Source organism: Danio aesculapii, chromosome 3, assembly GCF_903798145.1.
Source record: "Danio aesculapii chromosome 3, fDanAes4.1, whole genome shotgun sequence".
Taxonomy (NCBI): domain Eukaryota; kingdom Metazoa; phylum Chordata; class Actinopteri; order Cypriniformes; family Danionidae; genus Danio; species Danio aesculapii.
Window position 1 is genome coordinate 27078626 of NC_079437.1, and position 25433 is coordinate 27104058.

The 25433-nt window shown below is 39.3% G+C and overlaps 1 protein-coding gene across 1 annotated transcript; it reads left to right on the forward strand.

The window, feature by feature from the left end:
- The first annotated feature begins 366 nt into the window (after positions 1-366).
- Positions 367-25051, forward strand: LOC130221185 (transmembrane protein 114-like). The gene is given in 5 exon segments (XM_056453541.1): positions 367-647; positions 735-812; positions 17234-17283; positions 17285-17372; positions 24748-25051. Coding segments are annotated over 5 exon segments (696 nt in total). The 5' UTR covers positions 367-397; the 3' UTR covers positions 24978-25051.
- Positions 25052-25433: the final 382 nt, after the last annotated feature.

Sequence of the window (25433 nt, forward strand, 5' to 3'; positions counted from 1 at the left end):
TATATATATATATATATATACTTTTTATACTTAAGTATAATACTTTTTACTACGACTAGGCTTCTATTTACTGTGTTTAATTTGTTTTTATTATACAGCCTATGTATGTTCTTTTTTAATGTACATTTTACGAATGCTTTAGCAATACATTTGTAACATTTGTCATGCCAATAACGCAATTATTGAATTGAATTGAGAGAGGGAGAGAGAGAGAGAGCGAGAGAGAGAGAGAGAGAGAGAGAGAGAGAGAGAGAGAGAGAGAGAGAGAGAGAGAGAGAGAGAGAGAGAGAGAGAGAGAGAGAGAGAGAGAGAGAGGCTCATTATTGCCCTCTTTTGGTCAAACCTTGCAGAAGCGGGTAACGGATAAACAGCAGTGCATCCAGCGAGGGGCTTCCAGATGGGCAGCGCTGAGGGAAAAGACACACTCGAGCCTCTGAGGAAACAAGAGTTATTTCCACATTCAGATAAAATGAAGGTTACTTTCACGGGTCTGGCCGGTTTTGTGGCCGTCTTCGGGATCCTCAGCTTCATTGGTCTCGTTCTGGCGATTGGAACTGATTTTTGGTACATCATTGACACTTCTAAGAGGGAAAACAGCTCATCTGTGTCCCTCAGCTCCCATTCTGGACTCTGGAGGACTTGTAACTGTAAGTCACTTTTTGTGTTTGATGATCTGCTTGATTTCTCCTGCATGGGTTTTTTATTTGGATGGATGAAGTTTTTCTCTCTTGCAGTTCATAACCAGTGCTGGCCATTTATGAATCCTTTTGGAGCAGGAAGAAACTTGTCAGATTCACAAAGACAGATACTAAGTAAGATCTGTGTGCCATTTCATCCAAGTGGCGTCGTTGTGTCTTTGATTTATGCAGTTCATATGCAAATACAGTACCAAGTACCATGTGAGGTTTTCTTCTAAAATTAGACATTTCTCCATTTTCAGGCTCTTGTGTGCGTGCATGTTCAGTAATTTACATTTTATTGGCATTGCCTTTAAAATGAAATAGCTGACCATAAACATAGGACGCTAAAATGCTCATTTTAGAAGAAAATTTCAGATGACGCTTAGAGGTTTTTTGCACTCTTCATTTGTTAAAGATAAGCTTCACTCACCAGATCCAGATGTTTCAAGATGTGTCATGTTTGACGTGATAACAGCACGAATGCTCTCTGTTTAGTTTGATTTATATTGCTACAGGTTGCTAATATATACTGCATGGCCAAAAAAGTCTGTGTTTGGATCTTTATTGCAGTGACTGATATGTTTCTTGCTTGTTTTTTGTTTGGCAACAATTCTTTAATCCTAATAGATGCAGTAAGTAGTTCAAATAAAAATTAAGAAGACATATGGCAGTATTCCAGAATGACAATGCAAATATTCATCATCCTCAAAATGTAAAAGAAGCTTCGTTTTCAGATGAACTATTATCCTGAACTAACAATGAACAGCTTTATTTTCCTTAAGCAACACTAACAAAGATGAATACACACTGTAAAATGTGTTGTTCATTTTTTATTCAGATTAGAAAACACATCAACGAACATCATCTAATGGACCATATTTTGAAAGTGCTATTATATTAAACTTATTAAATATCAGTCTAATTTTAATATTTAAATATATATGAATATATATGTATATATATATATATATATATATATTTTTTTTTTGATAGATCTAATATTGTTAATACAAAATGCCAATTTGTAGGTTCTAATTTCTTTTTGGACATATGAAATACCATCATTAACGCAAGACCATTAGTTGTATTTCAATTATTACCTAGAATTATAACTATATATTATATACAGTTGAAGTCAGAATTATTAGCCCCATTTGAATTTTTTTTCTTTTTTAAATATTTCCCAAATGATGTTTATCAGAGCAAGGAAGTTTTCACAGTATGTCTGATAATATTTTTTCTTATGGAAAAAATCTCATTTGTTTTATTTTGGCTAGAGTAAAAGCAGTTTTTATTTAGAAAAAAAAAAAAATTTAAGGTCAAAATTATTAGCCCCTTTAAGCAGTTTTTTCCCCCGATAATCTACAAAACAAATCTTCGTTATAAAATAACTACGCTAATTACCCTAACCTGCCCATTTAACCTAGTTAAACCTTTAAATGTCACTTTAAGTTGTATAGAAGTGTCTTGAAAAATAGCTAGTAAAATATTATTTACTGTCATCATGACAAAGATAAAATAAATCAGTTATTAGAAATGAGTTATTAAAACTATTATGTTTAGAAAAGTGTTGAAAAAATCTTCTCTCCGTTAAACAGAAATTGGGGAAAAAATAAACAGGGGGGACTTCAACTGTATATAGTTACATATTATGACAGACAGTGGCGGGCAAGTTGACACTATATTTCAAATTTTACTAGTTGCCAAATATTTTATTGCAATTATTGAGTCTGGAAAAATGCATTAATAATTTAAAATATGATGATTGTAGCATGCAGATTACATCTAAACCATAACAACCCGTACATCATAATTTATTAAACAATACTATCTAAACATAACCTAACCCTAATTAAATGAATTTAATATACAGTATGATGCAATTTCACAAATGTATAGGTTCTAAATGTGTTTCATATTTGTAATATGAAACACTGTCATTCAAGCAAGACCATTAAATTCATCCCAGTAATGAACCAGAAAAACCACTGGCTTTCTTTTAAGTCTGGCAGAGTTGGGAAACTTGACACATCAGTAGTAAGCCAGACATACACAGCTTATTACCAGTAACAGATGCCATATCCCTGTTTTACAGTCTACAGCCTTATAATTACACGTCTGTTTAAGATATTGTGACAATGTGGGAACTAATGCAGTGGCCAAAATGATCAATAATTTTAATTAAGTAAACCCCATTTTGAAAATTAATATTTTTATCAATGTATTTTGGTGCATTTAAACAAAACAGATTAAATAGATAAATTTATTAAAATAGTATTTTAGTCACCAAACATATTTAGATTGAAATATAATACAATTAAATCAACCTACAAAATTTCAATAAAATAACATATAAATTTGGGTGTACTAGTTTTTGGACTGTTATCATAAGTTATTTTGTTAGATAAGCTCCAGATTTGGCTTCAGTACTGACTAATCTAATGTATATGCACAAATATAATGTAATATATTAGCATATATATGAACAGAACAAAAATATATGAATATGTTTTAAAGGGATATATTTTACCCAACAAAAAAATGGAAATTCTGTCATCAGTTTGAACCCAAAAGAAGATATTTTAAAAATGTTGAAAAACAGCTGTTATTGACTTCCATTGTAATTCTAAGTCCCACATAGATGGCAATCAGTAATTGTTTCCAACATTGTTTGAAATATCAAAGCCAGATTTTTGTTGTCAATTCTGCCACATACAGACATAAAGGTAAGAAACATACAGATTACTGGATGCATAGTAGTAAAAACACTATTAGATGAATGTAAATATACATTAAATACAAATCAAATTTAGTATAAAATTAAGAGAGAAAAATACAAAAAATAAAAATGAATTTACAACAATACCATACAAATAAGGGCACATAGCAGTGTGCAAATAAAAGAAAATAGCAGTGCAATAAGACTTTAGTTTTTAATGTGACATAGCTATTTTTACAGTATATAATAATAATAATAATAATAATAATAATAATAATAATAATAATAATAATAATAATAATAATAATAATAATATGAGGTAGTTATTGTCATTGATGTGGTGTTGTGTGTAGTATTATCAAAATCTGTCCTGGAGGGCTGATGTCCTCCTGAGTTTAGCTCCAACCTTAATCAAATACACCTGCCTATGCGTTTAAAACAGTATGCAGCTGAGTAGTATGTCTAAATTTATAGTATTCGATAAACAGTATGTGAGAATTACCTGGATGACCTACTACTTTCGGTGAGAATCTGAAGTGGGCATCCAATAGACGCTACGCTATCCCATGCCAAAGAATTCATAAATGCAGATAGGTCACGTAATAATGACAAATAGCGAATGTAGTAGGTCCGAGTTCCATTCATACTACTCATACTATATGGAACATACTTTTCTAATGGTCGTGTAGTAAATTCAAATGTAGTGCCTATTGATTTCAGACGCAGCCACTGATTAGATTGTGTTTGATTAGTGTTGGTGCAAAGCTCTGCAGGACATCAGCCCTCCGGGATAAGGTTTGCCCATACCTGTTTAAATATCATCTTTTGGATTCTCAATTTTGAGTGATCTGTCCCTTTAAATTTATAGGCTGCTTGCCCAAATTGGGATTTGTGGCTATTTTATCATGAATGCCATCACGCACAATTTTATACGTTAAGAAACTGAACATAATACCTTTAGATTGCCCTATTATCTTTGGATTGTCATGGAAACACTCTTTAATCAGAAGGCAGAAACATCTGCGGTTGAAACACAGCTGTACCAAGAGCACCGCTGTGAATCATGGCATGGGTTTCAGCATAATATCGCAAGCCCACCTGCCTGTCGACCCCACAAAATGATTTCCCTTTGTTTTTTTTGTTGCATAATCGCAGTATGGCTGGATAACTATGCCACATTACTCCAAATCACTCGTCTTTTTAGTGCTAAACAATCACTCTAATAATAATCTCTTTTGTTTTGAAATGAGCCAATAAATGTAAAATCTCAATTATAGCCGCTTGCAAAATGCGTTAATTATTTATATTACAGGAATCAGAAGGAAACTGACATACAAAATGCCTCCAAGCCATAAGAAAGCCTTCATATCCATCATGTACATGGCACATTATAAAATCACACTAAACCGTTCAAGGCATTTGTGCTGATTGCGATTTTGAAGTTCACATGCTCCATTCAAACCGTGAAACATCTCCAACGTTTTCCACAAGAGACAGTAACAAGGTTGTAAAACTATGATTATCTCAGCTTCAAGACCCCTAAACTAGCTGAAATTGGATTTAGGTTCTGTTCTGCTTTGAACAATAGACTCAATAAGTCTGGGTTGCCAGGCGGTAGCTTTGATTAGATAGTAGCCTCTGCTCGAGCTTAGGTAAATTCCCCCCTGAAGGAAGTTCAATATGTCTTTCCACTATATCTGTGCTGGATTGTTCGCTCAAAAGATGATCCTCAGAGAAACCATAAAAGAAATAGCTTATATGTTTTGAGCACCTTGTTTATTGAAGGAAAAACTGTGCAGAGTAATGTTGGAAATAGAAGTGCAACAAATATAATAGGCTGAGATGCTCAATCATTTCATGGATAGACACAATGTGGCTGTTTCAGGGTGAAAATAATGCCGGGCCTGATTATAACATGACAGTGTGAGCAACCTTTGATTTGATCGTGAATGACAACTGTTTATTTGCATAAATCTCCAAACATGTCTTGTATGGATCTCAGCCACTTATGATGACTTTTGAATTGGGCTTCTATTATCATAGAAAGCAGACAAGGACTTTTTCATTGTATTTCTCTAAAGTGGAAAATGATTCTGTAAATGATTTGTAAATGATTTGTGGATATCTTATTTCAGCCAAAACAGGTTTTGGTCTATCGTGTTTCCTTCTCATCACATCGTTAGTCTTTGGTGGTCTATAGTGAAGCCATTAAAAAAAATCCATGAGCAGCAGCATGCTGTACTATCTTTAATCTTAGATGTACAAGCTCCTATCTATGTTACTTTTTTAAAGTCTTCTAATCAATACAATCTCTTAGGTTTCTAAAATGGCTTACAAGAATGCCTGGCAATATAGTGTGTGCGTGTATGTGTATATATGAGCAATATCACACGAGTAGCAGGCTGGACGAGTGCTGTTTTTTGCAAAATATCACACAGCTATCAGCCAATAAGATAGAACAGTTGTGTATATATATACATATATATATATATATATATATATATATATATATATATATATATATATATATATATATATATATATATATATATATATATATATATATATATATATATATAATTCAAAAAAATTACATTACTAATGCTTTGCTTCTTAGACTTTACACACCTGAAACTTGCCTATAGCACTTATTCACTGTTGCTCTTATAGTTGTGTAAATTGCTTCCTTGTCCTCATTTGTATTGTATATATATATACAGTTGAAGTCAGTATTATTAGCCCCCCTTTAAACATTTTTTTTTCTTTTTTTTAATATTTTCTAAATGATGTTTAACACAGCAAGGAAATTTTCACAGGATTTCAGATAATAATTTACCTTCAGGAGAAAGTCTTATTTGCTTTATTTTGGCTAGAATAAAAGCAGTTTTTAATTTTTTTAAAAATATTTTAAGGTCAAAATTATTAGCCCCTTTAAGCTATATATTTTTTCGTTAGTCTACAGAACAAACCATCGTTTTACAATAGCTTGCCTAATTACCCTAACCTGCCTAGTTAACCTAATTAACTTAGTTAAGCTCTTAAATGTCACTTTAAGCTGTATAAAAGTGTCTTAAAAAATTCTAGTAAAATATTATTTACTGTCATCATGGCAAAGATAAAATAAATCAGTTATTAGAAATGAGTTATTAAAATGATTATGTTTAGAAATGTGTTGAAAAAATATTTTCTTTGTTAAATAGAAATTGGGGAAAAAAAATAAACAGGAGGGCGAATAATTCAGGGGGGCTAATAATTCTGACTTTAAATGTATATATATATATATATATATATATATATATATATATATATATATATATATATATATATATATATATACACAGTTGAATATATAACTTGATTGTTTTATGTTCAATCCACTTAAATTTGTAAAAACTAACAAGTTAACTCAATTCATTTAATTTTTGTTTCAACACAAATCGATTGTGATGAGATGATTAAACAAATTTTGTGTGTGAGAAGTCTCTTATGTTCACCAAGATTGCATTTTTTTGTGATTAATTTCAATGAAAATATATAACAGTAAAATAATTTGAAATATATTACATTTTAAAACATAAAACTCAATGTCTTCAGGGTCACATGATCCTTCAGAAAACATATATTCAAATTTTTGATCAGTGCTGAAAACTTCTAAACTACTGAAAACTACTTAGCACTTTAGTAGTGCTGAAAACTACTAAAACAGAAAATTCAAATAAAAAGCATTTAGTCAAAATCTGTAACATTATACATTTATTTACTGTTGTATTTGATCAGTTCAGTGTTACCTTGCTTAATAAAATAAATGTATTTCCCAATCTATTGATTTACTTTACATTAACTGTGCAAGTCTACAGACCATGTTCAGTAATTAATATTCATTTGACAAGAAACTGCACTTGCAAGGTGAGAAACGTCAGAGCCTCAGCATGAGCCTGACATAAAAAATAGGAACATTCAAACTATCAAATGTAACAGTACAGTACTCACAAAGCCTCGAGAGCTGAGATTTGACTGCTCCAGCCTACACAAATAAAATCAATTTAGCTTTTCACACACACACTCCTGTGCTTCTTTGGATAATGATAAGCTAATTGTCATTACCTACTCAAAAGTCTATAAGGATTTTGTCATTATGACCCCAGTGGTGCATTTAAATGACTTGAATGGAAGCATATGATGTAAAAAAAATCTTATTGTACTAAAATGTAGATGTATATGACCTCATCAAAAATCTATGGCACAAATTGCAACCTCTTACAATAGAGCTTTTCACACCGCATTTAACCCAAGGTTAACACAATTTAAAACCCTGCTTCCTTTTAAAAGAAAAGTCTAAGAATACAAATTTGCTGGTATAGTTCACACAAATGTGAATTTACTAAGCATTTAGTCAACCTATGTGTTTCATTCTTATGATGAACGTAAAAGAGGATAATTAAATAAATGTACACTCTAAAAATTGCTGGGTTGTTGGGTCAGATATGGACAAAACAAACAAACAAAACAGCACTTTTCTATCATGTCTCTGGACTGGAGTGCAGACAGTGTTTATAAATTCAGCCATGCGCTCATGAATAGAAAAATACTATCAGTCAATAGCTGATTAAAAGGAACTAAAACAGGTTTGGAGCAATTGGAGGATGAGTGAATTATAAATTCAGCTAACAAACACTTTTGTTTTCAGAATAAGATGAATTTATGTGCTGTGTCTGACCAATGTGGTTAAACTGAGTTTTATCATTTATTAATCCATTCAGCTGATCTCTGTCTCTGTTAGCTTAGCTTAGTTTAGCATATATCATTGAATCTGACGACCATTAGCATCTCCACAAAAAAAAAGAGTTTTGATAATTTTCCTATTAAAAGCTTGATTCTGTTCAGCTGGTTCGAATGTAATCACTCGATTGAATGGGCATTATCAGTGGTTGTCAGCTGATAGATATGGGCCACTGGTAGGCTCAGAAGGCTGTTATCATCTATCCACATGGTTAATCAGCTATAGATCACATACAGCTGCGGGCAGAAGTTAACGAGAATTATTTATATTATTTATTAAATTTCCCATTAATTGTAACATCTACCCCTACCCCAACCCTAAACCCAATCGTCACAGTAATGTAAAAACAGATCTGGATCTGTAGTCTTCTCTATTAGTATAGCTGATACTAATGTACCATGTGGATGGATGATAACAGCCTTCTGAGCCTACCAGTAGGCGCAGAAGGCCCTACTGGCCCATATCTATCAGCTGATAACCACTGATAACATTCAAAGCAGTTGTTCTGTTTGGGCTATTCACCTTTGAAAATGTTAACTCTATAAACAAAACGCCTGGGTTATCCGTAATCACATTCCACATCGCTCATACTATACCTAACAGATGTTTCCGAAGGTACATTCGTAAACCGCTGGTTAATGTTCTTATTTACATACTTGTTGAATCACACTTGCTGTTTGGATGAACAGCAGGCAATCTTAGGACTCTGTATCTCTGCTTCGGATTCTGCTTTGGAATCAGTGGTGGTTGTAGTTTGAATGGCACCCAGGGCGAGCTTCCCATATTCACCTCCTCATCTATGTGGTTGGGACACATGTAATTGACTCAAACAAACAAATCAGAAAGCATACAAACTGAAATTGTACTAAACTGGACCTATCTTGCCTTTTTTGCTGCAAATCATATTATTATATTATATTTTATATTATTATTTTAAATTATATTATATTATATTTAATTATATCGTCATATAGCCCATTAAAGCAACCCAAACCCAGGGCGTTGCTAGACATAGCTCACCTTGCCCCTACCACAAATAAATATATTTATTTATTTTTAATAAATAAAGCAAATCATTTATATTTATTACAAAATTATTATTATTATTATTAACTGGAAAACAATGTAAAGACACAACTGGAGTGATATGCTAAGATCACTTAAGGAATCTTTTGCATGAATATTAATTATGACAATTCTATAAAAGGTGACCTTATGGTGCAGTGGGTAGCACGTTCGCCTCACAGCAAGAAGGTCGCTTGTTCGAGTCCCGGCTGGGTCAGTTGGCGTTTCTGTGTGGAGTTTGCATTTTCTCCCCGTGTTCATGTGGGTTTCCTCCGGGTGCTCCGGTTTCCCCCACAAGTCCAAAGACTGAATTGGGTAGGCTAAATTGCCCTTAGTGAATGAGTGTGTGTGGATGTTTCCCAGTGATGGGTTGCAGCTGGAAGGGCATCTAAAACTTGTGCTGTATAAGTTCATTCCGCTTTGGCGACCCCAGATTAATAAAGGGACTAAGCTGAAAAGGAAATGAAGGAATTCTATAGAATATGGACTAAAACGTTTTATGGAATTATCTGTTGTCTAAGACCTAACGCATGGCCGAGAATTAATGTTATTAAGTCTTACCTCTCTTACTCATTATCTCTCCTTTCTGCTTCATAGCCATGCTTAGTTAAAATAAACTCATCATCATATTATATAAACTTTAGTTTTGTCAACTTCCAAAACTTGCTGCTCTGCAACAACCGGGATTCTCACCGTGAGCAGGAGAAGCATATGTGAGGCGCGGGAGAATAGTTTTTTTTCCGCGCACATGCGTCTGTTTGCTTTCACCAGCGTTGTTTCGGTTGCACATAAAGAGTAACAAACTTTCCCTTGCAAAAGATGCCAAATGTGAATGGGCCCTAACATCTTTATTCTGGGATAAACGCTTTAAATTAATACACCTGCATAAAGTAAAGCGTGTCTCAAAGCTTTTACTGGGGTAGGGTTTTTTTTGCGCCGTTTTTCTTCCTGTGCCACCCCCAACAAGATGCCACCCTGGGCGATCACCCGTTTTGTCCATGTCTAAATCCACCACTGTTTGGAATTGACACTGATGAGCGGCACTGCATGTAAAATCTAAGTTCTTTTAGCTTGATACTGCATGCTGCCATGTCAAAAGACACAAAACACCAGGGCTGCATGGGAAACAACAGACACTGCGATGTTTTATTTTTTTGCGATACATATAACGTTCTCTTTCAAACATTCGCTCGGTATCTCACTATGGGAAACGCCTCAGGCGTGACAGACTGTGGAAGCACCAATTACACCACGTCCGTCCGAGGACGGACAAATCACAGCTCGCGATTAGGAGCCCACCCTCTCCTTTATAATCCGCTGTGATTCCCCGCATCGGCATTCTAGCACTCTTCCTCGTGAAGACTTTCCTTAAGCACCCAGGCTGCGCTGCTCTGTTCACAAACGTACCGTCAAGGCTAACGTTGCCGAACGCAGCTCAGTCATCTGAATCTGTCGTGGGTTCTTTGCTCGTTACGGAGTATTTTTTACTGCTTTTACTAGCAGCAACTGATATAGCTAACGCGTTAAGGCGAGCTAACTCTGACTTTGACTCACCATGTCTAAAGTCACGGTGGAGAAGGGGAAGGAGGCCTCTTCGCGCTCCTGTCCGTCAGCGTGCGGATTTATGATCTCGGGCAGGGATTCACATCCGATGTGCATCGCATGTATGGGTGCGAAGCATGCCCAGGCCTCGTTGGCGAACACCGAAAGCTGCGTGCACTGCCAGGCAATGCCGATGAGGATTTTGGAGAGAAGGCTTCGAGTGGCGGCATCTTCCAAGGATGATCCGGTCCTCTCTGCCGCTCCGTCGTCAGCTAATGACGCCAAATCCTCTCCTCCGCGGGATCTTGCTTCGTGGGGGGACATCATGGAGGTAGAATCCCCCGTGTATGAGCCGCTGTTCGACCAGCAGCTACTGGCGGGCGGGGATGAGATGGAAGGGGATGAGGAGGAGGATGATGAGACACTAGCCCGTCTCCTCCGAGATGAGCCGGACGATGAGGAGGAGGATGTCATCCGCCCTTCTTCCCACACATCCAGGCCGACTAGCGCGCAAAGCGGTGAGGTGGCGTCGACCGTGGTGGATTGCGACCTCACAGAGGTTTGCAAACGTGCTGCCGCCAAGCTCGGCGTGGCGTGGCCTGTGACTCCTGGTCATCCAGGAGTTAAACGGGATGTGTATGACGGGAAAAGGCTCGCTCCCCGCGCTCCCCCAGCAAAACAACTACTTCCCGCTCTCCCAGATTGCATCACGGAGATGAAGCGGTCATGGGATAAACCCTTTACCAACCGCGTGCCCGTCAAGGGTTACTCGTCACTCGACGTGAGCGAGATGGAGGGACTAGGGCTCTCTAACCCTCCAGTGGTCGAGCAGACGGTGGCTCTTCACCTGCATCCAAACAGGCGGGCTGCTGTTTCATCGGCCACACCGTCCCTCCCTGGTAAAATGGAACGCTTCACTGCTTCCATGTATCAGAAGGTATATAAATCTTCGGCGCTAACAGTGAGGGCTTTGAACGTCACTTCATTGCTGACGGCCTATCAAGCCGAATTATTGGAGGAGCTTGGCACGCAGCTGGACGCCGGCAATCCAAACCCGGCAGTCTGGGAAGAGATCTGCAACATTACAGACCTCAATCTGCGCGCCTCACGCGGGGCGGTGCAAAGCTCCGGCCGTACCATGGCTCTCGCCGTTGCGGGCGAGCGATCGCTGTGGCTGAATCTCTCGAGTATCGGGGACAGGGAAAAATTGGATTATCTCGACGCTCCCGTAGACTCGAGTGGGTTATTCGGTCAGTCGGTCGCGTCGATGAGGCAGAGATGCGACCTTAAAAAGAAGGACGAGGAGACTTTTGACCTCTGCTTGCCTCGTAAAAGGACATCACGTCCTCCTGTTCCTGCTACTCGGCCCACTCCTCCGACGCAGGGCAGAAAATTTGTCAGTGCGTCCAGACCGCCTAAACCCCACAGCACAGAGCAGACGGCTCGCCCCCCCGCTGCTCCAAACGCTAAGCCATGGGGAAAGCAGTCATTCGCGGCAGCGGCTGCAAAGTCCAGATCCGCTAACCCCTCCGCCAAAAAGAAGAGGGACTCCTAGGACGCTATGTTTGGAGAGGAGAGACGGGCAGCACCTAGGGTTTTCTGCGATGTCTTCTCCACAGTCCGCCACGGTTGTTTCCCCACCCGCAAAAATGCTGAGGAGGTGGAATTTGGGCGGAGAAATGGTTCAGAGTTGTGTTCAGGCCAGTTCAGCTTCCCCTCAACACACAATGTTCCGTGGATTGCCGACGGCAGTTCCACAAGTTCATGTGCAGAGCATTCGGCCACCATGCGGTCTGCCGAGTTCAGGCACACGTTCGCAAGTGCGTTGTCACAAAGCACTTCATTCCCTGTGTTCATGGCAAATAAAAAATGCCCTGTCGCATCCAGGCTCAATGCCGAGGGCGCAGAAAGCCAAAAACAAAATAAAGACACAAAGAAAAGCGAAAGCTCAAAGCCGAGAGACGGGCCAGTCTCTGAGCCAAACAGATTCTGGCCAAATTTCTCTCTGGCCACAAGAGGGCGCCAGCACTCCATCAGTGGGGCCGGTTCGGCAGCAGCCTCTGTCTCTTCACCCGGAGGCCTGGATAGAGTGTTCTCCGCACCCGTGGGTCCTCGCAACCGTAACCAGGGGTTACAGGCTTCAGTTTGCTGGAAAACCCCCTCCTTTCAACGGGGTTATAGCATCTGTGGCAAACGAGGATTCGGCTCAGGTGCTGGAGGCAGAGATATCCTCCCTCATGGGGAAGGGAGCTATAAGACGAGTTCCAGTGGAGGAAACTCAGACGGGTTTTTACTCACGTTACTTTCTAATCCCAAAGAAAGATGGGAGTCTGCGCCCAATACTGGACCTGTGTGCTTTAAACAAGCACTTAAGGAAGTACAAATTCAAGATGCTCACAGTAGGAGCTCTCACTCGTTCGATCCGCCGGGGCGATTGGTTCGCCTCGATCGATCTCAAGGATGCTTACTTTCATATAAGCATCTATCCAGCACACAGGAAATATCTCAGGTTTTCCTTTCAGAACGAAGTGTTCGAATTTGTTACTCTTCCATTCGGGCTCAGTCTAGCTCCGCGGGTGTTCAGCAGATGCATGGAAGCAGCGCTGTCTCCGCTGAGACACAAGGGTCTGCGCATATCCGCTTATCTGGACGATTACCTGATATGCGCCCGCACACGCGAGCGCGCGGAGCGGGATGCAGAGACTCTTTCGTCTCATCTCACAAGGCTGGGATTCAGAATCAACAACGCCAAAAGCCAGCTGATTCCGTCCCAGGAGATAGAGTATCTGGGCCTGCGCCTAGACTCGGTAACTTACCGCGCCATGCTTTCGGAGAGAAGGATTACGGCGTTCGGTCTATGCCTGACCCATTTTCGCAAAGGAAACCTGGTCTCGTTCAGAACCTGTCTCCGTCTGATGGGCATGATGGCTTCATCTCTGTCTGTGATCCCACTGGGTTTATTAAAGATGAGAGATTTTCAGCGTTGGATTTCCCGCGAAGCGCCTGTGCCCGCGCAGGCACCTCGCGCGCAGGGTACGGGTATCCACGGAGTGTGTGTGATGGCTCTCCACCACTGGAAAACCCCCTGCATATTCCGATCAGGGGCTCCGCTGGGGAGCGTGTCTCTGAGAAAAAGTCGTCACTACGGACGCATCCCTAACGGGATGGGGAGCCGTATTTCAGGGCAGATCGGTGAACGGTCGTTGGACACACCGACTGCGCGAGCTTCACATAAACATGCTGGAGCTGATGGCAGTTTTTCTGGCTTTAAAACATTTTCTACCATTCTTGAAGGGTTTTCATGTTTTAGTCAGGACGGACAACACAACGGTGGTGGCGTACATCAACCGCCAAGGGGGAACGCGATCGTTGCAGCTGCACAATCTAGCGCGCAAGCTGATTGTCTGGAGCGCCGCTCACTTGAGCTCACTGCGCGCGACGCACGTCCCGGGAGTCAGAAATGTGGGGGCGGATCTTCTGTCGAGGGGCAACCCGACGTACGGAGAATGGGTTCTCCACCCGCAGGTGGTGAATCAAATTTGGGAGATGTACGGCAAGGCTGCCGTAGATCTCTTCGCCTCGCGGGCAAACGCAAAATGTCCGCTGTATTTCTCTCTCGAGGACGAGGATGCGCCGTTGGGTGTGGATGCGCTGGCGCACCCGTGGCCAAACGTGCTGCTGTATGCATTCCCACCGTTAAGTCTAATTTCTCCCACCCTGGACAGAGTAAGAGAAAGCGGGTTGTCTCTCCTTCTAATAGCCCCCCGTTGGCCGGGAGGCTGTGGTTGGCAGAGATCGCCGAACTTCTGCAAGGAGAGCCCTGGCCGCTCCCCGCTGCGACGGGACCTGCTGTCACAAGCGGGGGCACAGATATTTCACCCTCACCCAGAACAATCAACCTTTGGGTCTGGCCCGTGAAGGGTTAAATCTAAATGCTCTCGGGCTTCCACGGGAGGTCATAAGCACTATCCGAGCGCTAGGGCTCCTTCAACGCGCTCACTGTACGACCTGAAATGGCGTGTGTTTGAGGACTGGTGCACTAGTGAAGGGTTTATTCCCCTTCCAGTGCTCGGTGAGAGATATTCTCTGCTTTTTGCAAAGCTTACTGGATAATGGGAGAGCGTTCTCTACCATTAAAGTTTACCTGGCCGCTATTTCCGCTTGCCATGTAGGGTTCGAAGGGGTTTCAGTGGGACGGCACCCCCTTATATGCCGTTTTATGAAAGGAGTGAAGCGCGTGAGACCAGCGGTGAAACGGCTGGTCCCGTCATGGGATCTGTCTCTCGTTCTGGACGCTTTAACTCGAGCCCCTTTCGAACCTCTGGAGGATATTCCTATTAAGCTCATATCACTGAAGACGGCCTTACTACTCGCTCTAGTCTCAGCTAAGCGAGTGAGCGAGCTGCATGCTTTGTCGGTGCATCAAGCGTGCATGGATTTAGCCGGGATGATGACAGGGTTAAACTGCTACCAAACCCGGCATTCGTTCCCAAGGTCAGTGATTCTGCTTATAACTGTTCTGCTATTGAGTTGCATGCCTTTCACTCCCCTCCGCATTTGTCAGCGGAGGAGAGTAAGTTACACACTTTGTGTCCCGTACGGGCGTTACGCCTCTACGTGAACAGGACGCGATCGTTTAGGAGAAGCGATCAGTTATTTGTGTCATGGGCCACTCGCCGTAAGGGTGAGGCTGTTTCATCTCAACGGCTCTCGCACTGGATAGTGGAGGCGATCGAACTGGCCTATACATCTAGGGGTCTTCGTTCCCCAGAGGGTTTAAGAGCTCATTCTTCAAGAGGTATCGCTACCTCATGGGCTTGTTCAGAGGGATTTCGGTAAGAGATATTGTAAAGCGGCAAGTTGGTCTTCCCCGCATACATTTATCAGGTTTTACCGCCTAGACGTCACCGCGCCTTCATTGGCTCACGCGGTTCTTAATGTGTGTCCCTTATAAGCTTGAAAGGTTGTCTTTCTACCGATTCTGTCCGGGGCTTCGGAAAGCATGCGTTACGGGAGTGGTATATATCATTCCCATAGTGAGATACCGAGCGAATGTTTGAAAGAGAACGCTAGGTTACTTGCGTAACCCCGGTTCTCTGAGAACAGAGCGAGGTATCTCACCAGACTTCCCTTCACGCATTACACTCGGGAAGAGCGTGCTTCGAATGCCGATGCGGGGAATCACAGCGGATTATAAAGGAGAGGGTGGGCTCCTAATCGCGAGCTGTGATTTGTCCGTCCTCGGACGGACGTGTGTAATTGGTGCTTCCACAGTCTGTCACGCCTGAGGCGTTTCCCATAGTGAGATACCTCGCTCTGTTCTCAGAGAACCGGGTGTACGCAAGTAACCTAGCGATATTGAGTATACTTTCCAAATGAAATGAACAGCTCTATTTGGTATAAGTCATGATTGGGGTGATTTTGTAGTTTAGTGCATCTGCATGAAATAATAGTGGGAAGGGGCAGACTGGCCATAGGGAGCACCGGGAGCAGGCCCGACGCTCTATCTGGCCTGCCACCGTGATTCTGGCTTGCCTTGCCCCCCCTTTTCACAAACAGAGGCGTGACTTCAAACCCCCCCCCCCCCCCCCACACTTTTCATAACAGAAGCGCTTCCCACCCTTCCCCCCCACCACACCCTGCTATTCCTTGGGCCTGACCTTCTATACTTTTTTCGGTTGAAAATGCTGTCCCAGTCTGGCCCCTGAAAGTGGAGCAAAGATGCAAATGAAATGCCACAAATGGTTTTCTGGTTGTCTAGCAGCAAAATATTAATAAACAAATATCACTAGTCTACATCGTATAAATACAATTAATCTTTCTTAAAGTTAAAAGCATTACAATTTCTTGCCTGAATGTTTAAACTGCCTGAACGCTCACAGACCTTAAAAACAAATGCAAATGATAAACATGTTGGTTAACTTGAGTAAAATTTTGCAGGGAATCCACAAATCATGGATGTTTCATGGTATGGTCGCAAAGTTTCTTGATTATTATGCCAGAATGAGAGTATAGTTCCCAGCCATATTCACCTTAAATAGAAAAAATTATACAATAAACTATGCTAAGTACTATGCTAAACTATACTAACAATGAATTATGCTAAGCTAAGCCCTCTCACAATGCGGAACAAACAACATTAGAAGCTCTTTAAAAATGGTCCTCATTAGGCTCATTATATTCAGAAGGAAACAACAATTCAATTAAAAAAAAGTTTTGCATTAGACAGATTAATTAAGAAAATGAATTGGACTCAATCCCCAAAAACTGCACTAAATTTCCTAACAGCTCCAGTGGTCTGGCTGTGATTGTTTTGCTTGCCCACCAAGGAAATAGCAATTTCTCAATTAGTCCAATTAGCATGACCGGCTAGAGAAAGAATGGGCAAGAATGAGCTGAGATTTGGAGCACCCCCACTGACAACCTTGAGCCCTCTTCTCTCTCCAGACATGCAGGGAACGTTCATCATCCTGCTGCCACTCAGCGTGATCCTGCTGTTTGGTTGGAGGAATGCTGGGCTTCATCAGTTTGCTGTCGCGAGCGTATCTGCTGCTGCTGCTGACCGGGGTGCTGCTTCTTTCGGCGGGTAAGCAGGACCATCGCTTTCACCTCTGTCTGATCTTCGTGGTGCTGTGCATGTGGAGCATTCATTCTGCTCACGGCACACCTGACTGAACATCTGGAGCTGTAGACAGTTTTCATAGTAATGAACACAGCTCAAAACAAAAACCAGATGGATGAAACTACTTTCAACAGATGATGCTGGATTTTATGAGATAGAGCTCAAAACTGTTGACTTAGTAATTGGTGATTCATTTTGCTGTGATGACTCCTGATAAAAACTAGGAAATAAGCTGAGGAAAAGTGAGTTAGTGGTTGCCCTAGTATTTGTATTTGTATTATTTTTTGTAAAATATTTTTATGCTACCGGTCCAAAGTTTGGTAACATTAAAGATTTGTTCACGTTTTTAAAAGCGACTGCATTTATTTTACCAAAATTTTTATTAAATAAGTGTTTTATATTTTAATATATTTAGAAATGTATTTATTCTAGTATAATAAATTACATTTATTACAGTATAATAGTCTCATCACAGCAAGAAGGCCATCTTACCCCAGACATGCTCAATATGTTCATGTCTGGTGGACTGGGCTGGCCAATCCTGGAGCACCTTGACCTTCTTTTCTTCAGGAACTTTGATGTGGATGCTGAGGGATGAGGAGTGCTATCCTGTTGAAAAATTTGCCATCTCCTGTGGTTTGTTATGTAATGAGCAGCACAAATGTCTTGATACCTCAGGCTGTTGATGTTGCCATCCACTCTGCAGATCTCTTGCAGTCCCAATACTGAATGTAACACCAAACCATGATTTTTCTTTCACCAAACTTGACTAATTTCTATGGAGAATCTTGGGTCCAGGCGGGTTCCCAATAGGTCTTCTGCAATTGTGATTGGAATGCAGTGTCAACAGATGATTAATCTGAAAAATCTACATTCTGCCACTTTTCCAAATGATCCAAGAAACTTAGTGTCCAGTTATTATTTGTTGCTCTTACAACTGGATTGGCAACAAGACTTTTGTCAGGTAGTGTACATTACTACAGTTTCAGCAATATTAGGCCAGTCCTCAGTGTCTTATGATAATATTCTGATATTTTTTATTAACCTCAGTGTTGAAATCAGCATAATTTATCATTCATTTGTTCATTTTCTTTTTGGCTTAGTCCCTTTATTTATCTGAGTCGCCACAGCGAGATGAACCACCACTTATCCAGCATATGTTTATACGCAGCAGATGTCCTTCCAGCTGCAACCATCACTCGGAACACATCACCATACACACTCATCACACACATATACTACGGACGATTTTGCTTACCTAATTCGCCTATAGTGCAGGTCTTTGGACTCGTGGGGTGAAACCAGACCCCTCGGAGGAAACCACGCGAACACGGGACATGCAAACACCTCACAGAAATGCCAACAGACCAGGCGAGGCTTGAACCAGCACCTTCTGGCTGTGAGGTGATCATGCTACCCGCTGCGCCACCGTGACGCCTCAGCATCATTATATGAAGTAAAATCTTAATAACATTTTAAATATCTTTGCTCTCGATTTGATCAATCTAATGCATTCTTGAGGAGGAAAAAAAGGAATGTTCATGATTCATATATTTATGAACATGACCTATAGGGTAATATTGGGAGATGAAATATGTAAAATGTAATGTATTCAGGTGATGGCAAAGATGAATTTTCAATGTCCTGATACCTCAGACATTATTCCACTTTGCTGATATGGTGCTCAGTTATTATTGGTGCTGAATTATTAATCCAATTCTGATTTTCATTTGCAATGACTTTCAATGTATTACTTAATAGCTTTCTATTGTTAAAGGTGCAGTATGTAAGTTAGACACGCAGTGGTTGAACTAGGTATTGCACTCCTGGATGAAAACACATTTTCACTCAGCTCCTCCTCTGTCGTGCACACAAGCGCAGATTGCCAGATTGCCTAACTATCAAGCCTAAAGGCTGATTTAAACCATTTTCTAACTAAAAGCAACGAACGGCATACGATAGAAGAAATATTTTCCATACTAAAAGTAGTTTTTGTCTTAACCAACAGCTGAAATTTATTTTAGAAACGGCTTTTATTTCTCACAGGTGAAGATCGATCATGTGCTTTATTCAGTGTTAAATGCTAATAATATGAGTTTGAATGCCATTTTACGTGACATTTATTGCCATACTACTGAAAGCAGCAGCAGATATTTCACCTCAGACCTTGATGGTAAAATTAACCGTTTAAAAGTATGCATAGATATTTACATACATCTTGCCTACGCTGTTGTTGTCTATTGGAAGGAATGCGTCAATAGAGCCACCATTTTAATTCAGGGTAGCGCTCCTTTGAAATGATTATGGGACCAAGGTGCAGTGGAGGACTGGCCATCCGGAGCCATAGATATATAAACAAATAAACATGTATCTATAATTGGGAGTTTTCCCGGTGGTCAGTATGCTAATATTTTTTAGAAATTATGAAAATTTACATTTTACATCACTTTTCTATATTGATGGATAAGTTGACCGCATGGGAATTGCAGACAAAGGGCATGTGTTTTTGTGCATGGTAATGTATTATCCTCCCTCGTTAAATTTGATCTGATATATGTCCTGAAACACCCCTTCTCCTGCTTTCACTTCTAATGCGGAGGGAGTGATTTGTGTGTGAATGAATCACCGTTATGAACGACTCATGTGAACCATCGATATACCTGCGTCTCAATGTACATATCCACCTTTCTGATCTAACGTTAAACGTTATACATGGTATATAACATTAGTAATATTCAATAATTTAAGGTTGACAGTATGCACATTGAGGCACAGGCACTGTTATGTTATCAGGCACTCTTATAAGTTACTATAAAAACTAGCCGTTACATCACTTAGCTGACAATAATACAAGTTTCTGTCATCAGTGTCTTGTTGTCAGATTTCATTCACATTGTTTGCTGATTTTATTCAACAAAACTAGCATAAGCCTAGTATTGAGTGCAAATTGCTGCTACTTTGCCTTATGGTCAATGCAGTAAGTGACTGTATTTTCATCAATAACGTTACTTGTTTAGCACTAAAATTCATACAATATGGTAAAAAATGAAATCTTACCTATGAAATGTAATGCCTAAGTGCTTTGTTTTCTTTGTTTGCTCATTACTACACCTGTACTTTAGTGGCTTTAGTCTTGACTAGTGTGGTTGAATGACTTTTGTCCTGGGAGCACTGTACAAATGTGGCGGCGCAATTGACCCATGCTCAGGGTCCGTATGCGATATCTAGTGTACTGTATATATCTATGGAAAGTTTGCAGTGTAGTATTCTGTGCTTCTGAGTAGCTGTATTTAAATTTCTGTCATGCTGCATCTGGTGCAAATAGCAAAATTGCTTTTCATTGCAAATCTAGTCACGTAGCGGGTTGTTAGGACACAGTGTTACAATGTAACCTGCTCACCTAATGTTTACGTTTGTAATATTTATATTATTTGCTGATTAACCTCCTCATGTGAAACTCTGAATCTGCGTCTCATTTCAGAGGCTGTTACTGTTCACCAGAAGTCGCATTTCAGTCATGGGCATGTGCTATGAGAGAGTTTCTGAATAAATTAATGAATGAAATACACTGTTTCCCATGAAGGCAACTCGAGTGCTGAAATATAATTGGCTAAACTGGCATTGTGGGGTTAAAAGAACCAAACCAATGTTCACTTGGTATGTTTCTTAAATATCTGCAAACATATTATTGTATTTTATGCTTTAGAAGAGTCATAAACTTACATACAGCACCTTTAATTGTCAGTTCATGGAAAATTAACAGCCGTATTACTGATTTTTTCCCCAGCATTTATTTAAAATAAAAATATTTTCTAACATTACAAATGTCTTTACTTGCCCTTTTATCAATTGAATACGTTATTGCAAACACAAAAATTGCTGATAAGGATTATGTGACACTGATGACTGAACTAATGGTGCTAAAAATTCAGCTTTGCATTGCTCTTTGAAAAATAAATGTAATGCACGTACAAAAGCAGCAGTTTTTCAGTCAGTATGTCAGATTGTTAGTAGACCCAAAGAAAATAGCAGAAATTGCTGAGCACCATAATGGTTTTTCAATTGGCCAGGCACATCCTTATGGCAGTCCCTATTTACTGCAGTAGGCAAACTAAATCATACAGCTTCAAGACACACGATTGAGTTTATGCTGAAGAATAAAAAGTGAATGTCTCCTCCAAAATGAGAAATAAATTGCTCATAGCAGACCTTTTTTACTCAGCGTTCATGCTTGAAATGCTGGTGTTTGTTATAGTGGTTTTAGGATCCATTTACTCAGGTCATTTTTTGCATTCTTTTCATGATGTAACTTTAAAAACTGGTCATGAGATCTTCGACAATAGATTTCTATTGGGAGTCATTTCACTGGTGGTGCTATATTATACAGACACTGATTCATGTTTAAAAAGGAAATACCATACTTTCCTGCGTCATTCATGAAATAATACAGGTTCTCTCAAAGTCTCTCTCAGGATAAAAGCCTTTCAAAATTCACTCAGTATCTATGACAGAAAAGCCATGGCGACAACAACTAAACCACTATGGACCCTGAACTTAATCAAACTGATATGAAAACATGCAATCATTGTAATGCAGCGATGCCCCTAAATGTCAGCAGATTACAGTTGAGTGAATGAACTTCTTGGAGATTGTTCATCAGCCCTTTTTCTTTAAAATACCAGCAGGAACTGATGGGCTCTGATGAGGATGAGGGTCCTCAAAATCAGGGGCTTTTTAAAAAAAAAGAGTACCAGCATGAATGAACTGCATTAAAGTACAATGATCCCCTTTGTGGAGAGTTGTACAGTATTAGACTATCATTTTATTGTCATTGATGGATTGACGCATGAATAGAATGCATTCATATTACAGCTAACAGTTTTTGCAATTGATGAATTAGAAAAACACTGACATGGCATCCAATTAGAATCTGCAAGACTTTAATGAGTTATTATTAGTAGACAAGATGGCACTGTTAGCCTTGTGGTCAGTGTGCTGACAAATATATTGCAACTTTGGTGCAGGTGTCCTCAGTTCAAGTCCTGACTAATGGGCCTTTCCCGATTATACACCCTCCTTTCCTTTCCAGTCTGTTTCCAATTTCACTTCCTGTCAGTGTCTCCTGTCCTATCACAATAAAGACAAAAATGCTGGAATTAAATATTTAAATTGATAGACAAGAAAACTGCAGTGTTTGTTTAAAATAAACCAATTAAAATAATGCTTAAATTAGGCAATATATATATATATATATATTATTAGCATTAACCAATGTATTGTATTGCAGTGTAGGTAATGTATATGTACACATTAAATTCAAGTTTTTAATAATATGTTGTTTCTTTATGCTTTTGAATTGCATTATAGGACCTTGATGTATCTTTCAACAACTTTTAAGCTTGAAGAATTTGAAAAAGTGACTTTTATTAGTATCTTTATTATTTTAAAGTGCTATATTTTCTGGATTGGTGTTGTAAATTGTGATACAAAACCTTGTATTAAACTGGCAGTACATTTTCTGCTTTTATAGAGCTATTTCTCTATATGAAGAGTTCAGATGCAAGTGCTGTCTGAAATTTCCATCAAAATGAACATTTATCTCAGCCTCTTTTGTTTATGTTGAGATATTTTACTTTAAAGACCAGGAAAGGGACTTCTTCTTTGCCATAAAAATGATATTACTGAACACGCATGCAGGAGCCTGGTAAAAATACTCATTTTAGAGGATAATTTCAGATGGCACTTAGAGGTTTTTGCATCTAAACTCTTCATATATTAGCTCTTATCCATTATATTATTTCAAACTACTAAAATGACAATAAAAGTCACTTTGTTAAAGTCTAGAGGTAAATTTTCAACATCAAAAGCCGACAGAGCGGAGATCAAGGTCCCATAATGCACTTCACAGCCATAAATACATAGAAAACACTTGTCAATCACAATATTTAGTGCATAGTTCTCTGTGTGAATGTGTTCTCTTTGTTTTTAAAGTAAAATAAAAAAGTTATGAAATAACACAACTGGACATATGTGAATTTTTAAAAACAGATTTAACAATACAAGTTTTTGACTAGTATTTTTTGTTTGTATTTATCTGGTCCTACATTGCCAGTTGATTCAGTTGTTGGTAATACATCTATATTCTAATATGTTTATATTGGCTACTGCTGACTAAGTGAATTCATGCTGCAGTTTAACATACAATGAGCATCGAGCAACATGGTCTAATTTTCAGCAGCTTGTTTGTTGACATGTCAGTAATCAAAATTTCCATCTAAAAGCAATTGTTTAGATTTTTTTGTACTAGAAAACTAAACAAAAAACATTAATATTATATTATAAATATTATCTTTTTTGTTTTGTTCTTTAAACTACTGATGACATGTCTTCCTAATTTTAAACAAAAAGGTTTTCGTTAAGAAACATTTAATTTTCTTACATAAAATTACAACAAGATGCCATGTTTTCAGACATGTATATTAATTTTGATAACACCAATATTAATGTTTTAAGTTTTTGGTGGAATAACCTTTATTGAACAAAACCAAACAAAATTCAAGAGTTCACACTTAGCTGATTAATTATAAAGCAAGTTTGGCAATGCTGTCCCGGGAGAGAGCCCTGAGCTCATGAGATCCTCAAGCTCGGGGCTCCCTCACATATGCAGGGCGTGAGGGGAGTTTGAGCTCAGGTAGATCTCGAGAACTCCCCTGCTTATTTATGGCTAATGACAGATTATAGGGATTGCTATGGAGATATATACTGCTTGTTAAGAGCTCATCTATGGTTTCAATTTGGTTTGGTCAATTCACCTATGTCACATGTCTTTGGACTGTGGAGGAAACGGAGAACCCGGCGGAAACCCACAAGAGCACAGGGAGAACATGTAAACTTCACACAGAAACATTGACTGGCCTGTTAAGTATTTGAACCATGATGTTCTTGCTGTGAGGTAACAGTGCTAACCACTGGGCCACCATGCCATCCTTTTAAGGGAAAGGTTTTAAGGGAGGAGTAGGGGTGGAATGGGGGATTCTTCAAGGTGAAGATAACCGAGGTAAGAAACTCTAGCTATTATAGTGAGTTAGAAATCATCTGATTGGTGAATCATGCGTTAGCTAATGCAGGACCAGCTATGGTCAATCATAAGCATGCGCTTCTCTCAAAATTAGTTTCTAAATAAACTTCAACAAAACAAAAAACAAAAAAAACAAACAAAACAAAAAAAAAACAGAACAGAAAAATAATTTTAAAATGCTCTTTAAGATCATTTTTTATATTTATATATTGTTATATATTTGTGTCTCAGTCTACAATTTATATGTTCTGTTCCTCACAGCTGTGCTCTCCTTGGCTGGAATCTGTGTCTACATGGCTTATTCTGCTGCCGCCTTCAAAGAGGCCGTGGACATTTCTGGACACAAGACCCTGCAGGACATCGAGATTTACTTCGGCTGGTCTCTGATTCTAGCCTCTGTGTCTTTTGTTGGAGAACTGTGTACTGCTGTGGCTTTCCTGCTGACCTCAGCCAGAGTGAGCCAGCAGACCAATCAGGAGCAAGACGAATAACAGCTATGCTACATAACCTCAATCAGGACTGTGCTGGGGACGGCACCATGTGAGGGCATTGAAAAATGACATACAGTACAAACACTGAAAACAAAGTTGATGTTTACATGTATATTTTTATCTTTTAAAGGAAAATGGAAATGTCAGCACAATTATATTTCAATGTTCTCTACTTAAGGATTAGTTCAACCCAAAATGAAATTGGCTGTTAATTTATTCAAACATTTTTATAGGCTATCTAAAAAGGTGATGCAGCATCAACTCACATACAGTATATTGTAAAAGTCATCATTTTGACTGTCAAAGTGCCATTAATTTTTCATCACCATCACAACTTAAGAAAAGAATATAATAAATAAACATTTTATAATATTCTGAAGTAAAAATATCACCTACATCTTGGATGGCCTTGGTTAGGTTACTGAAACCATATGACCTTTAAGGACAGATTACAGA